The sequence below is a fragment of the Diuraphis noxia genome, unplaced genomic scaffold, assembly GCF_037042655.1.
Source record: "Diuraphis noxia isolate RWA-SAM2 unplaced genomic scaffold, SU_Dnox_SAM2 contig0007, whole genome shotgun sequence".
In the NCBI taxonomy this organism is placed as follows: domain Eukaryota; kingdom Metazoa; phylum Arthropoda; class Insecta; order Hemiptera; family Aphididae; genus Diuraphis; species Diuraphis noxia.
The window spans coordinates 1,303,966-1,317,413 of record NW_028301717.1 but is presented as its reverse complement, the minus strand read 5'-3'; the positions used below and the strand labels follow the sequence as shown (position 1 = coordinate 1,317,413).

Sequence of the window (13,448 nt, the reverse complement as noted above, 5' to 3'; positions counted from 1 at the left end):
ATTTTTAAATATTTTTTATCCTTATCATTTTTTAAGTTTTTACCTACTTTTTTGAATGACAACATAGAGTTTTAATTTCATATTCCAAAGCAGAATATTTTTCTAAGTATTTTGATTCATAAAAATCGAATTTAGGGCTAGAAGTTTTTGGGTTACCCCGCAAAATGTTTGTCCACTACTCCGCTTGTCTAAACTTTAAATACATATAACTCATAAACTACTCGTCCTAAATTCGATTTTTATGAATCGAAATACTAAGAAAAATATTCTGCTTTAGAACATGAAATTAAAACTCTATGTTGTCATTCAAAAAACTAAAAAATTTAAAAAATGATAAGGATAAAAAATATTTAAAAATATAATTTTTTAATAAAAACATCGGTTTTTTAACAAATTGAAACCATGTAAAAAAAATGTTTTGAAAAAAGTAAATACTTTTCGAGATAATTAGTGTACCCACTTAAAATTATTGTAGAAGTCTTGTTAAAAATACTTGCATATCACATTATAATATTAACCAAATGTCATCATACAAATATTAATGAATATTCTTCGTACTATTATTAAAGAAAACAAAGTCTCAAATCTCAAAACTGTTGTACCTATATAATTTATAAAGTTTAGATTACCTTTGGCGTGGCGTTTGTTCTAAAAGTAAATAATTACGATTGAACTGATAAGTAACTATTATTTAAAAAAAAAATTGAAAAACGAAATACCTGTTTATTCTGCAAAACTTTTTAGTTAAATCGAACAAATTTTATCTTCCCTAAATAAGACCCAGTCATAAGAATTAATATAGTACTTAACTATTATTTTATCAAATATCAAAATGTAAATTTTAATGAATTATATTTATAGCGTATAAGTACTTGTAGTACTTAAAGTAATACCTATGTGTAATTGAATAAAATGTATTTGTTCAACATTTATCGAGAAAGTTACACACTTTTTAATTTCGACAATTTGAAGTTCAAAATGTTTATTAAATATGAATCGTGTGATATTTTATTTAGCGTGGCTAATGTTATGGTATCGAATTAATCAGAAGACACTTTATTTTTATTCACCATCAATATTAGTAAATCAGTGGACACCACAAACTAGATTAATTTATTATAGACTCAACAACTACTGAAGTGTCTGATGTTCTGGAAAATGATTTATTTTTATCAAAAAAGATAAATGTACGAAAATTTAATTGAATGTGTATGTGTGTGGAATAAAAATGTTTAGATAAGTTAATCAAAATAAAACAGTCATCCCATTCAAATGTTCTACTTGTGGTGTCTAACTAACCATTAAGCAGATATTAACTGGATGTAGAAATCGTCAAATATATCGAGAAGATACCCTCCGTTCCATACATCTACACGAAATTCTCAGCCCGGATTCTATCACAATCGACAATTTATTTATACTTAAAAAAAGTTTAATTTGTATAGTGAAATTTAAATCTTTAAAACTTTAAGTTAATATGAATATATTTTATATAATATACCTTAAAATTATATTATAACATGTACTGTCAGACCAATGGCAAGAACTGCCACGGTCTTTATATTTAATAATAATAATAAAAAAAAAAACAATCATGAAATTTGTTTTTTATAAGGATATAAACTGCCATGTTATCTCAAGATGAACAATTCAATACGACGAATATAGAAGAATAAATACAATACAATTTTTTTTTAATAGTTGATCTTTTTTTTTTGATGTGTATTCGTGATTCGTCACTAGACAGACAAATTTCACTTTCTCGGTGGAATTAATTGTTTGAATGTATATGCTGAATATAAAATATACATATCATTTATACCTATCTACAAAAGTCTATAGAACTCAAAATTATTTAGACTATAGACGATATTATTATGAATAATCATGAACTTATTTTCCTCCTTTATAGTACCTACAGCAGTGTACACATGATAATTCACCAAACACGATCACCAACTTTTATTATTTAAAAATGTATTAATGCAATTCTGATTTTATCGAAAACTGTTAAACCTCTACTCAGAAACGATTAGCACGAATTTTGGTTTATAGTCTATACGCATAACTGTTTTCAAAAAAATCTTATATCCTTCACGATTTAAAATTTAAAAAAAAAATGACAATCCTCATTCTAAATAAAAATATGAGGTGTGTCGTTATACAGAACACTTCCCCAACAGTCTCAATTTTACCATGGAGAAGAAATAGTGGCTGGTGTGCGATCATATATGCTCACTCTGTACATGCAATAACCTACTGGATAATTGACTGTACCTTGTAGAAGTTAGGATGAAGTGGCCTATATATAGGTGCAACTGAGTTGAATACAGTTGTATGATTTAATGGTTAGGCTCACCTTTATTAATTGGGGTTCGGGTGGCAGTATTGTGCTAAACAGTTCTCAGCCGTTCCCGGTATATAAAAAGGAAAAAAAAAGGCTCACCTTTATTAATGTAACACACGCGATTATTTGCACTTAACGACGCGTACATGTGAAATTGCATTTGTCCACCCCTCCCCTCCCTCAGTTTTCTCGAGACGGATAACAGAATGTCGTTCGAATCATATACTTTACAAAAATCGAATTATTTATAAATACCACACAGAGGAGATAATTAATATCCACCGAAACGTCCGAAACAGATCAATATAATATTTATATACGGCTAAATGATAACTAAAATAAGTATAATGACTATGGTTTAAGACTTATTACTATTCTAAAATTATTGAAAATATGCAATTAACATTATAACATCCGTTATGCTTATTTTACTGTTTTTATGTACCTATAGAGTATTTAAGTTCCAAATTTAAAATTAAAACAAACATTTAAAAAGCATTTAAAAATCTTGCAGAATTATTCAATTGTAAGTTTTAAAGTTTTAAAATTGAAGTATACTTGAATAGTTAAATTTATAATTTTATTGTTAATAATGAGTCTACCTGCACCCACATAATTTTACAACGTTAAAAAACAAAAAAAATGCGGGTAATTCGTGGATGTCGCTATGCTGTACAGTAGATTTCAAGTGGGTTACTGTAATGGATGGAATTAAATTTGAATCCAATGGTATAATTAAATCATTGTATACGAAAAACGATTCTCAGCAGAGACGGTTTATCTGTCTAGGATATATTATAGATTATTAAAAATGTTCAAATCTTAGATTTAAAAAGAAAAATTTTATGAATTTCTAGCATAAAATAATTTACGAATTTTCGTGATTTGTACGTATGTTGTCAAAATTCAAATGCTTATAAAAAAAATTGTGACTATAATATATTAATTTTATTTTTCAGTTGCTATTGTAAAAATATGTTAGAAGCCGTGTATTAAACTTTCAAATTTAAGATTTAAAAAGGAAAACACTTTTATGAATTTCTGTCTAAGATAATTTGAACATTGCCGAAATTTTTACGTATTTAGTCAAAATTTGAACTTTAAATGCTTATAAAAAAAATCATGTCAATGTATTTTTAATATATTTCAACTGCTTTTGTTACAATGTGTTAGAATCCTTGTATTAAATTTTTAAGCTTTTCTACCCAACAAATACATTTTTATCGATATTTATAGAAAAAAAAACTAAAAAAGTTGAAAAATTAAAATGCCAGTAAACAGGTCAAACCAAATCAAATTATTTTGAAAATTTTATCAAATATAGAAAATGCCTATATAAACATTCAGTAAAAATTTCAAGTATCTGCGGTCATATTTTTTAGAGTTACGCCAAAATAAGAAAATCGCTAAATGAGAAATCTAGTGATAATCCAATGTTCTAAAAATTTAGTTTGACTTTCTGGTGGATATTTTTTTTATGATAAAGGTTAACAAACTTTTAAGGAATCTTGTATTAAATTTTCAGATCTTAGTTTTAAAAAGAAAATTATTATGAATTTCTAGCTAATACTCATCATTGTATACGAAAAACGATTCTGAACGGAGATGATTTGTCAGTCTAGGATATATTATATTTAAATATTGTCATATATTCTATTTTGAAACAGATATTTTATTTTCCAATTAAGACGCATTTTGCATAAGGCATGGTTAATCAATTAGTGTAGTTATCATGTAGTTATCATAATTCATAATACCTTATATTATCATAAATATACAAATACCTGGTTTGAGGATAAATCGTTATCATTACGCGATTTCATAAAAATTTAAAACTTAGACGCTCAAAACATTTTTCCTATAATGACGCTTCAAATTTTCTCTATAGCTATTTGAAGAAAAACTTATGGAAAACTTAGTGTTGAATTTTATAACCTTAGATAAAAATACAAAGAATATTATGAATTTTGAACTACAAAATAATTCGCAAATATTCATGGTTTTGACGAATTTTTGTCAATATTTGAAATTCAAATGCTAATAAAAATTTAATTTGCATTTCCGGTGGACATGTTTTTTGTGATAAAGATCGAAAAACTTGTAAGGAATCTTATATTAAATTTTTAAATGTTAGTTTAAAAAAGAAAATGTTTTATTAATTTCTAGCTTAAAATAATTTGTTATTTGTGATTTTTACGTATTTTGTCAAAATTCAAACTTTGAATGCTTATAAAAAAAAATTGTAACTATGAATTTATTTTATTTTTCAACTGCTATTGTAATAATATGTTAAGAGCCTTGTATTAAATTTTCAAGATTTTCTACCTAAAAAATAAATTTTTATCGATTTTAATTTTAAAAAAAAAACTAATAATGATTGATAATTGCATATACCTATGAATAGTTCAATTTAAGTCAAATTTTTTTTAAAATTTCATGGTGGATAGAAAATAGGTACTTATATAAACATTCGGTGAAAATTTCATGTATTAATGGTCTATCGTTTTAAAGTTATATAAAAAATCAAAATTGATTTTTGTCGAAAACTGGTTGTACGAACAATTCCCTGTTTTTCCGTTAATTTTTAGTTTGTTTATCCCGATTATTTAGAAAAATATATAAGAATGTTTTACTTTTGAGCCCCAAAGTATCAACTAGATTCATTTTCTGATTTAACAAGGTACTGAAGTTAAATGTCAAAGCATTTTTACTGCCCCAAAATGTAATGAAAAACACAAAAAAAAATATTCATGGTTTTGACGAATTTTTGTCAATATTTGAACTTCAAATGCTAATAAAAAAAAAATTGTGCCTATGTATTCTTATAATTTTTTATTCACTATAAGAATAACTTATGAGGAACTCTGTATTAAATTTTCAAGTATTTTGATAGGGGCCAAAAAAATGTTATCGACACTTCAAAAAAAAATTTTCAGACAAATTGAAAATTTCAGTCGTCTATAAATATCTCAAAAAGTAAAAATATTTTGAAAATTAAATAATATAAAGAAAATGCCAATCTAAATAACTGATAAAATTTTAAAGTATCTACGATTTATACTTTTTGAATAATAACAAATATTTAAAATCGTTTCAGGATAAATCGTTATCGTTACGCTATTTCGTAAAAATTTAAAATTCAAACGCACTTTAAATTTTTCCTATAATGATGCTTCGAATTTTCTCTATAGCTATTAGAAGGAAAACTTATGGAAAACTTAGTGTTGTATTTTTAATCCTTAGTTATAAACTCCAAAAATTTTATGATTTTTCAACTTCAAAATTACTTGCAAATTTTTGCGTTTTCGACGGATTTCGTAAAATTTTGAAATATAAACGCTTATTAAAAAAAATTGTGACTTACGATTTTTAATTTTTTTTAGCTAAAATAAGAACAACTCATAAGGAACCTTGTATTAAATTTTCAAGTTTTTCCAACATTTTTTTACCGACACTTCAAAAAAAAATTCTCAAAAAAATTGAAAATTTCAGTGGTCTATAAAAAACTCAAAAAACGTCAAAAATTTTTGAAAATTAAACTGTATATATATAACACTAACATAAATATTTGGTGAAAATTTCAAGTATTTACAGTGATTAGTTTTTGAATTACCACCATATAAAAAAATCGATTTTGTCGAAAACTATAAAATAAATAATTGGGATTAATAATATAATAATATTATTATGTGTTTTGTTTTAACAGGGTATAGACACTGTGTGTAATGGCAAAATCTGGTAACTATGGCCTTGAACACGGTCTTTAGGAGGGAGTGGCATGCATTATCACTTAAATAAATCATATCATTATTATCACACAAAAAGAGACAGAATTGATATAGTGTTTTGTAATGCCCATTGGCCATTGCGTTGTTTGGTTGTTTCCGTTTTTATAATTCCGTAACTAAGAGGGATACACGTTGTTAACATTCTATCAGATTACGAATACGGTACAATTTCCAATACTTCAACCGTAGGGATACAGTAACCCGATCAGCTGATCGCATACTTGTTAAATATTTAAATATTAATATTTAAATACTAGTATTTAAATACTTTTTCTGTATTTTAAATACTTTTAGACAGAAGTATTTCAAGTATATTTCAAATACATATTATTATATATTGTATTTAAAATATTAAATCCAAAATTTTCAAACAAGATATTATTTAATTATTTACTATTTAGTTTCGTTTATCGATTATGAAGAAATTGCTTATCGTCGATGAAAAGACATGACGATTTTTAATGTTGTTATCGACAAACAAAGATATTACGTGAAAAATAACAAGCAGATAAGTTTTTAGTTATTGCTGCTTTATCTCATCCATATTTTAAGACATTGTGGATAAATAATAATATAATCAAAGATTTGGCTGTTGCTAACTTCAAAGAAGCTGTTTAAAAAAAATCAAAGTCTGAAGGTATTGAGACATCTAACATAGATAATGAAAAAATTGAAAATACTAATAAACATGATGATGAAACATCTTCATTTTTTTCTTGGTCCAAAATTCATTCAAATTCCAACATTTCCATTGAAAATGAAATATCAAGTTTTTTGAATAAGAGCCCTACGAAGAATTTATTGGTTTTAGAAGACACAACCAACATTAAAAAAGTTTTTATAGAACACAACACTCCGTTACCAAGCAGTGCTTCTGTTGAAAGAATTTTTAGTGTAAGCAACGCTATACTCACAAAACGTAGAGGGAGAATAACTGACGACCATTTTGAAAAGGTTATGTTTCTTAAATGTAATAAATTTTAAAATACAATTTTTTTATAAATAAAGGAATTCTATATAAACCTACAATATTGTATATTCTATAATATATTCTATATATTCTCTATATTCAATATTCTTTATTCTTCTATATTCAATACACATTATTACATTAAACAAATAATTAGTTTTAAGAATTAAGAATCAGTAAATAATAAAGCTTAAAAAAATGTATTTAAAAATATTTGAAATACTTTTTGAATATATTTGTATTTGTATTTAAATTTATTAGCAAAGGTTTTTAAATAAATATTTAAATACTTTTTAATTGAAGTATTTAAATACCTATTTGAAATACTTTTGAAAAGTATTTTTAACAACATTGGCTGATCGAGTGTTTATTCTATATTGATCTGTGGTTTTAATAATGTTCTGGTTTGTTATTATTATTTTTCTCACAGCCCGCACTACAATAAAGCACGAAGTGTACCTACGTCATATATTATGATCTATATATAGAGTATTATTGTATGCGTAGTGTTGTGTGTTGTAGTTGTAGTGCCATGACTTTTTACTTGGAAAACATTTATGTCGCAATGAAATAGTTAAAATGACATGATGTGAACTTGTCGTAAGCCACAAGGTTAGATAAAAAGTGAAAGGAGAAAGAAAACGCGTTGTAAAACACTTTTGATCTTTCCCATTTGAAAAGCAATATTTTGGCACGGGCCATGGTAGCACCCCCCCTCCCCCCACACACACAACACAAAACTATCACCACCGACGTAAAAATGTACAATAAATTATTCTACTGCGGAAAATTTACTGTGAAACATCGGATTTTATTTTTTTATCATATTATCCTTATAATATTAACCGTTAATTATAATTATTACACACCGCTACAACCTGTTTTTCGTGCGATTTATTAACAAAATTTGACACGACGGCACAAAACAAAATATATTTTAATTATTATGATGGAAAAAAGATTAATGACAATGACTATATAGGTACCTTGGTTTAACGTACTGCAATATAAATATTATGGTGAAATCGTAATACTACGACGTATAAGTATAATTTAGATATTTTATTACTATCGAGGAAATTGAATAACTATATAATTTGATAACAACTCATCACTTTATAAGTAATCACGAAAAGTCCAAGTAGAAACATATACTTATTTTATAGTAGACATAATTTTATAAGGAAAAAATTATCATGTCGTCGATATTATAAAAATACATTCAGGTAGGAGGTAGTAAGCACCTCGGTGCATCTATAGGCTATAGGTACCTTTTTATTTTATAAATATAATATATATAGACACGTCCACGCGATGGATCGTGTCACTTGTGATACGAATTTTATATAATAATAGGTATATTATTCTATAGTGTATAATTTACATACAATTTTCGTTGGATGAAAATTCGAAAAAAATCTCATTAACATGCATATATATAATATAACAATAATAATATTTAATTTTATACGCGTTCTTAATAAATATTATACACCACCACCACCGTAACCAACTGTGTAACCTATATTAAATGTTTGTACGCGAATGCGTGTTACATTTCTTCGAAAACACCCGAACGCCGTGGAATACAGAGTGTATACAGTTAAATGTTCAAAATAACTGTTTTAGAGGTCCGAATCGAATAAGACTTTGCGCGATCGAGAGCGAAAGCGCAAAAAAAGGTTTATCGTAGGTTAGGTTAGGATAGCGAAATAGTAAGTTCTATTAGATTTCGGTATTGTCAAACAAATTATAGCCCAAAATAGTTACGTATCTGTGTCACATGGTTGAAGAACTCGTAAACGTGATTTATTTTTAAAAAAAAGGACATATTTTATTTCTATACTGTACTTACAACAGGTGTCTACAGGGGCGGAGTGGGAAAAAAATTCAGGCCAGGAAAATTAATTTTCTCCAGGCCACTCAAAATTTTCAATTCCTGATTAAAAATTGTATTTTATCTAATTTTGTATGTAAATATATATAGGCAGACAAACAACAAATAGGTAGGTACTAAAATACAATATAACAGTGCATGTATTTTACAGATAAAACTATTAACAAAACTATAAAACCGAAATAAAAATACACAAACCAAAATAATAATAAATCATTATTGTTTTTATACCTATAATATGTTCTAATAAAATTAAAATAAATATATTAACTTACAAAGAATAAACTACTTTAGCTTCAGATATAATTATAATAATTGTTTTACTTATAACATTAACATTAACTTATAACATTACTCATAACATACCTACTTAATCAATGCTTACAATAATAATTTGTTTAATAATTTACTCTTTTCTCCAACAGAGTTTATTATTTCGTCATTGTTAAGTTCGACTAGTGTTTTTTTCTCGATTGCCATTAACATGAAATTTTCTAAGTGTTCGTTGCTCATCGTACTTCTTAATCGGTTTTTTATATACTTCAGTGTTGAAAATGATCTTTCACACGCAACTTGTGTTACGGGTAATGTCAGTAAGAATTGATATGCCAACATCAAAGTTGGATATGTGTTAGAAAATAAACTATATTTAATTAAGGCCTTGTAACAACAAAGAGGACAATTTTGACAACTTCTGCATGGCTTTATTTTACATGAATTTGAATCTTCTTTGTCATCAGAATTTTCACTATCTTCACAATATATCATATTATATTCGTCATTTACTGATTTTTTTAAAAATTCCCATGAGCTAGAAAAATGTAATAATTCTTCACATAAACTGCTTTTAATTTGTTCAACATCATTGTTACATTCAATAAATGGTTTAAGTTTCAAAGATAATGTAGATAATGCACCACTCGGCATTCCATTTTTGAATGATTCAAAATTGTTTGGCGATAATAGAGAAAGATCAAAGTATAATGTATTATTTTTAATAAACCTTGAAGTCATACTTCGTATAATAGCATCAAATACTTTATTATAAACTTCAACTTCAAATTTTTTTGCAGCATTAATTATTGGTTCATCTTCCGTTTCATAAGTAGACATCCTTTTCTTTCTTTGAATACGTTTATTTTCAAACTGATCTTGAATATCACACATTTCTAAATCTTTCTTATTTTTTTCATCTTCAGTATTTTCAATTTCTAAATCAATAATTCGTTGAGCCTTTTCTATAAACTTATCACATGTTATTTTTATATTTTCCATATCTCGTTGGAGTTTTTCTATTTGTTTTAAAGTGCCTTCGACCATTTGTTGACATTTTAATAAATCTAAGCCACTTGTTTGCAAGTATCTTGATAAGGGACCTGTTATAGAAAATATTTTCATAAACATATGTGCAATGAGGATATTTTCATACTTCAATAATGATGACAATAAACAGTTAGCTTTAGATCGAATATCGGGCTTAAAACCTTCATTATTAGATATTTTAGATAGACAAATAATCAACTCTGTATACAAAGCATCGTCAAATTTATCATAAGTACCAAAAATTCTGTTAAGGGCTGTTTGCTTTGCGGTCCATCTCGTTTCTCCGATGATTTGAAGACGTTTATTTCGAATATTATCGTGATGATTATTACTTATTGACTTCCAAATATTCATACGCTGGTATGATTCTTTAAAAAATACGGCACATGAATTAATGATAGAAAAGAACGTTGCTACTTTAACTGGGTTTTTTGTAGCGTCACATATTACCAGGTTTAAAACGTGGCTATAGCACCAAACATGAACTTGTTCGGGCGCTGTTTTGCTAAGCCAAGACGTAAAACCTTTATACATGCCTTGCATATTAGCTGCACCATCTGTAGCATTCCCAATACAACGAGTAATGTTTATGTCTAATGAAAATAATGCAGATTGTAATAACTTCATCATACCTTCCCCTGTAGAATCAGTACAGCACTTAACAGCGACTAATTTTTCATTTATTTCTCCATTTATTACGTACCTTAGTACAATTGAACACTGGTCTATCACCGAGATATCCTGGGTAGTATCAATCAAAACAGAAAACATATCTGATTGTTTTATTTGATTTGAAATAGTAGACTTTATTAATGAAGAGATTGATGTAACTACATTATCTATTGAATAGTGACTTAAAAGAGTAACAAAACTTCCACGCCCTTGAGATCCATGTTTATGCATTTTTTCGCTCGTATTTATAATTTTATTCAAATGTTCATTTAAAACAGCGTCATATTTACTTAATAATATAATCATTTCAAGGAAATTGCCATGATCTAAGATAGGGTCATTGAGTAAATAAGCAGCTTCATTATTTTTACCTCGTATACTTAAACCACGTTTTCCAATAACCTTGATAACTTCAATAATTCTCTCAAGTACTGCCCTATTTTTCTTAACTTCTTCTCTTTGTATTCTTTTTTGGTCAACTAATAATAAATTTTCAATATTTTTTTGTTGAACATGCATAAAATAAGCTTCAGAGCATTGCATATGACATTTACTTGCCTCGTGTTCTGAAATACGCTGGTAAACATGTTTCCAGTCACTCATACCATTAGTAAATGCATTACTGTCAGTCGAAAAAGCCAAACAAACGGAACAAAATATTTGTTTTGAATGCTCATTGTATGTACACCAATTCCTATTTAATTTGTTGTTACGAAAAAATACCTTTTTACTCGAAAATGGTAAAATTGAATCATCAGACGGTTGTACCGGATGAATTTGAAAAAAGTACTTTAAATTATGAGAATTTGGTTTCTTAAATTTGTTTAATTCTACGTTTTTTTCTGGATTGATAACCGGAGTGTCATGTTGAAGTTGCATTAGAGCAGAACTACTATTTTCGGAATTTAATATTTTTTCATCGTTAGTAAACTCGTTAATATCTGTTAAATAAAAAAAAGGGTGGTCAAGGGGTAAACTTTTTACTTTTTTTGTTATAACTTAAAATTTATTAAATAATTTATAACTTATATGGTACCTATATAAAAAAATAATTTTATTTGATAAGCTTACCTTGGGAAGTATGATCCGTTTCAAATGATAAATCATTATGATCAGAGATATTTTCCGAATCCGTTGAAAGTGTAACTGGATTTCTTTTACCAAAATATGAATCTAATCTCATACATTGTTTTCCACTTAACATCAATAACTTTTTACTTTTTTCCCTCTCTCTTTCAGCGCCACCTTTTCTTTTCTTATTATCGCTCATTTTGATGAGAAATATTTTAGGTTGAAATGAATATAATATTTAAAAACAAAACTTTTTAATACGTATGAAATATAAATGTAGTTACCACTCGCAACGTATTTTATCTAATGACAAAATAACGAAAAAATATAGTAATGTACATTTGATTCGATAGTATAGCGAGGCGATAAACCGATAAGATATTGTCGTAGACCACAGATATAATATAATATAGACATAATACTCCGTGTCGAAGACATAGAAGGCTACAGCGAAAGTTATAAAAATAGATAGTGTGAACTGAACTGAAGTGGGTATATACGTGCGTATATTAGATACGGTATACTTATAATTAAATTTGATTTCGTCTTCGTATATATATAGATAAATAAATTTTTTCATTACTCTACATTATTATTATCTATACTTTAGGTAAACGGGCCATTTGGCTTCCAGGCCACCGGGATTTTTCCCGGTATCCCGGTGGGCCACTCCGCCCCTGGGTGTCTATATGGTACAAGATTTCTATGAAAGTACCTATAACGCAGTATGAAATTAGTTGTGTGAACCATTGGCGGATCCAGGGGTGGTCAGACTCCCTCCTACCACAGAGCACATGAATGTCTATAATCACTGTATGCTATATTTTTTTGTAAATACTGTTAATACTTAATCTATAGGCAATGTTGAGAAATTAATGAGCAAGTAAAATATACAAAATATGTGCATTTTATTAATTATTCAACTCAGGTCAAGTTTTATTTTTTTAATTTTAACATAAATTGTTTTTGGGCTAGGAAAAATATTTTGATTTTCTAAACATTTTCGTTGCCAGGGTTACAATATTGACGAAAACATAATATTTAAGATTTACCTATAAATTTTATTGTCGAGGAAATATATCGAGTAATGCGCTATGGTTTTTTTCTAAAGATATCAATACCTTAGCTCTACAAAGTACTCGTAATAATATTATCCCCTGATATTCTATTAAAATAAATAATACAGTAATATATTATTTTTATTTTACAGTGACCTTATTTTATATACAGATACTTAAGACCAAGGATGTTATTATGATAGTGCTCCGTTCGTGATAAACCTTTTAATGAAATTTATTTCCTAGGATATAGACACGTACAAATTATCGTTTTATCTTCTAGAATCGAGAATGTACGAAAACCGAGTTCCCACGAGGACTT

The 13,448-nt window shown here is 27.1% G+C and overlaps 2 protein-coding genes across 2 annotated transcripts in view; both read right to left on the bottom strand.

Annotated features, from left to right (window-relative positions):
- Positions 1-13,448, bottom strand: part of LOC149054365 (uncharacterized) — a 208,630-nt gene that overhangs the window by 50,368 nt on the left and 144,814 nt on the right. The gene's annotated exons all lie outside the window — the stretch shown is intronic.
- LOC149054366 (zinc finger MYM-type protein 1-like) lies at positions 8,979-12,741 on the bottom strand. Its single transcript, XM_089230382.1, has 2 exons — positions 12,069-12,741; positions 8,979-11,938 (listed from the first exon to the last, which is right to left on the bottom strand). The coding sequence occupies exons 1-2, from the start codon at positions 12,265-12,267 to the stop codon at positions 9,384-9,386; spliced, it is 2,754 nt and encodes a 917-aa protein (XP_089086508.1). The 5' UTR covers positions 12,268-12,741; the 3' UTR covers positions 8,979-9,383.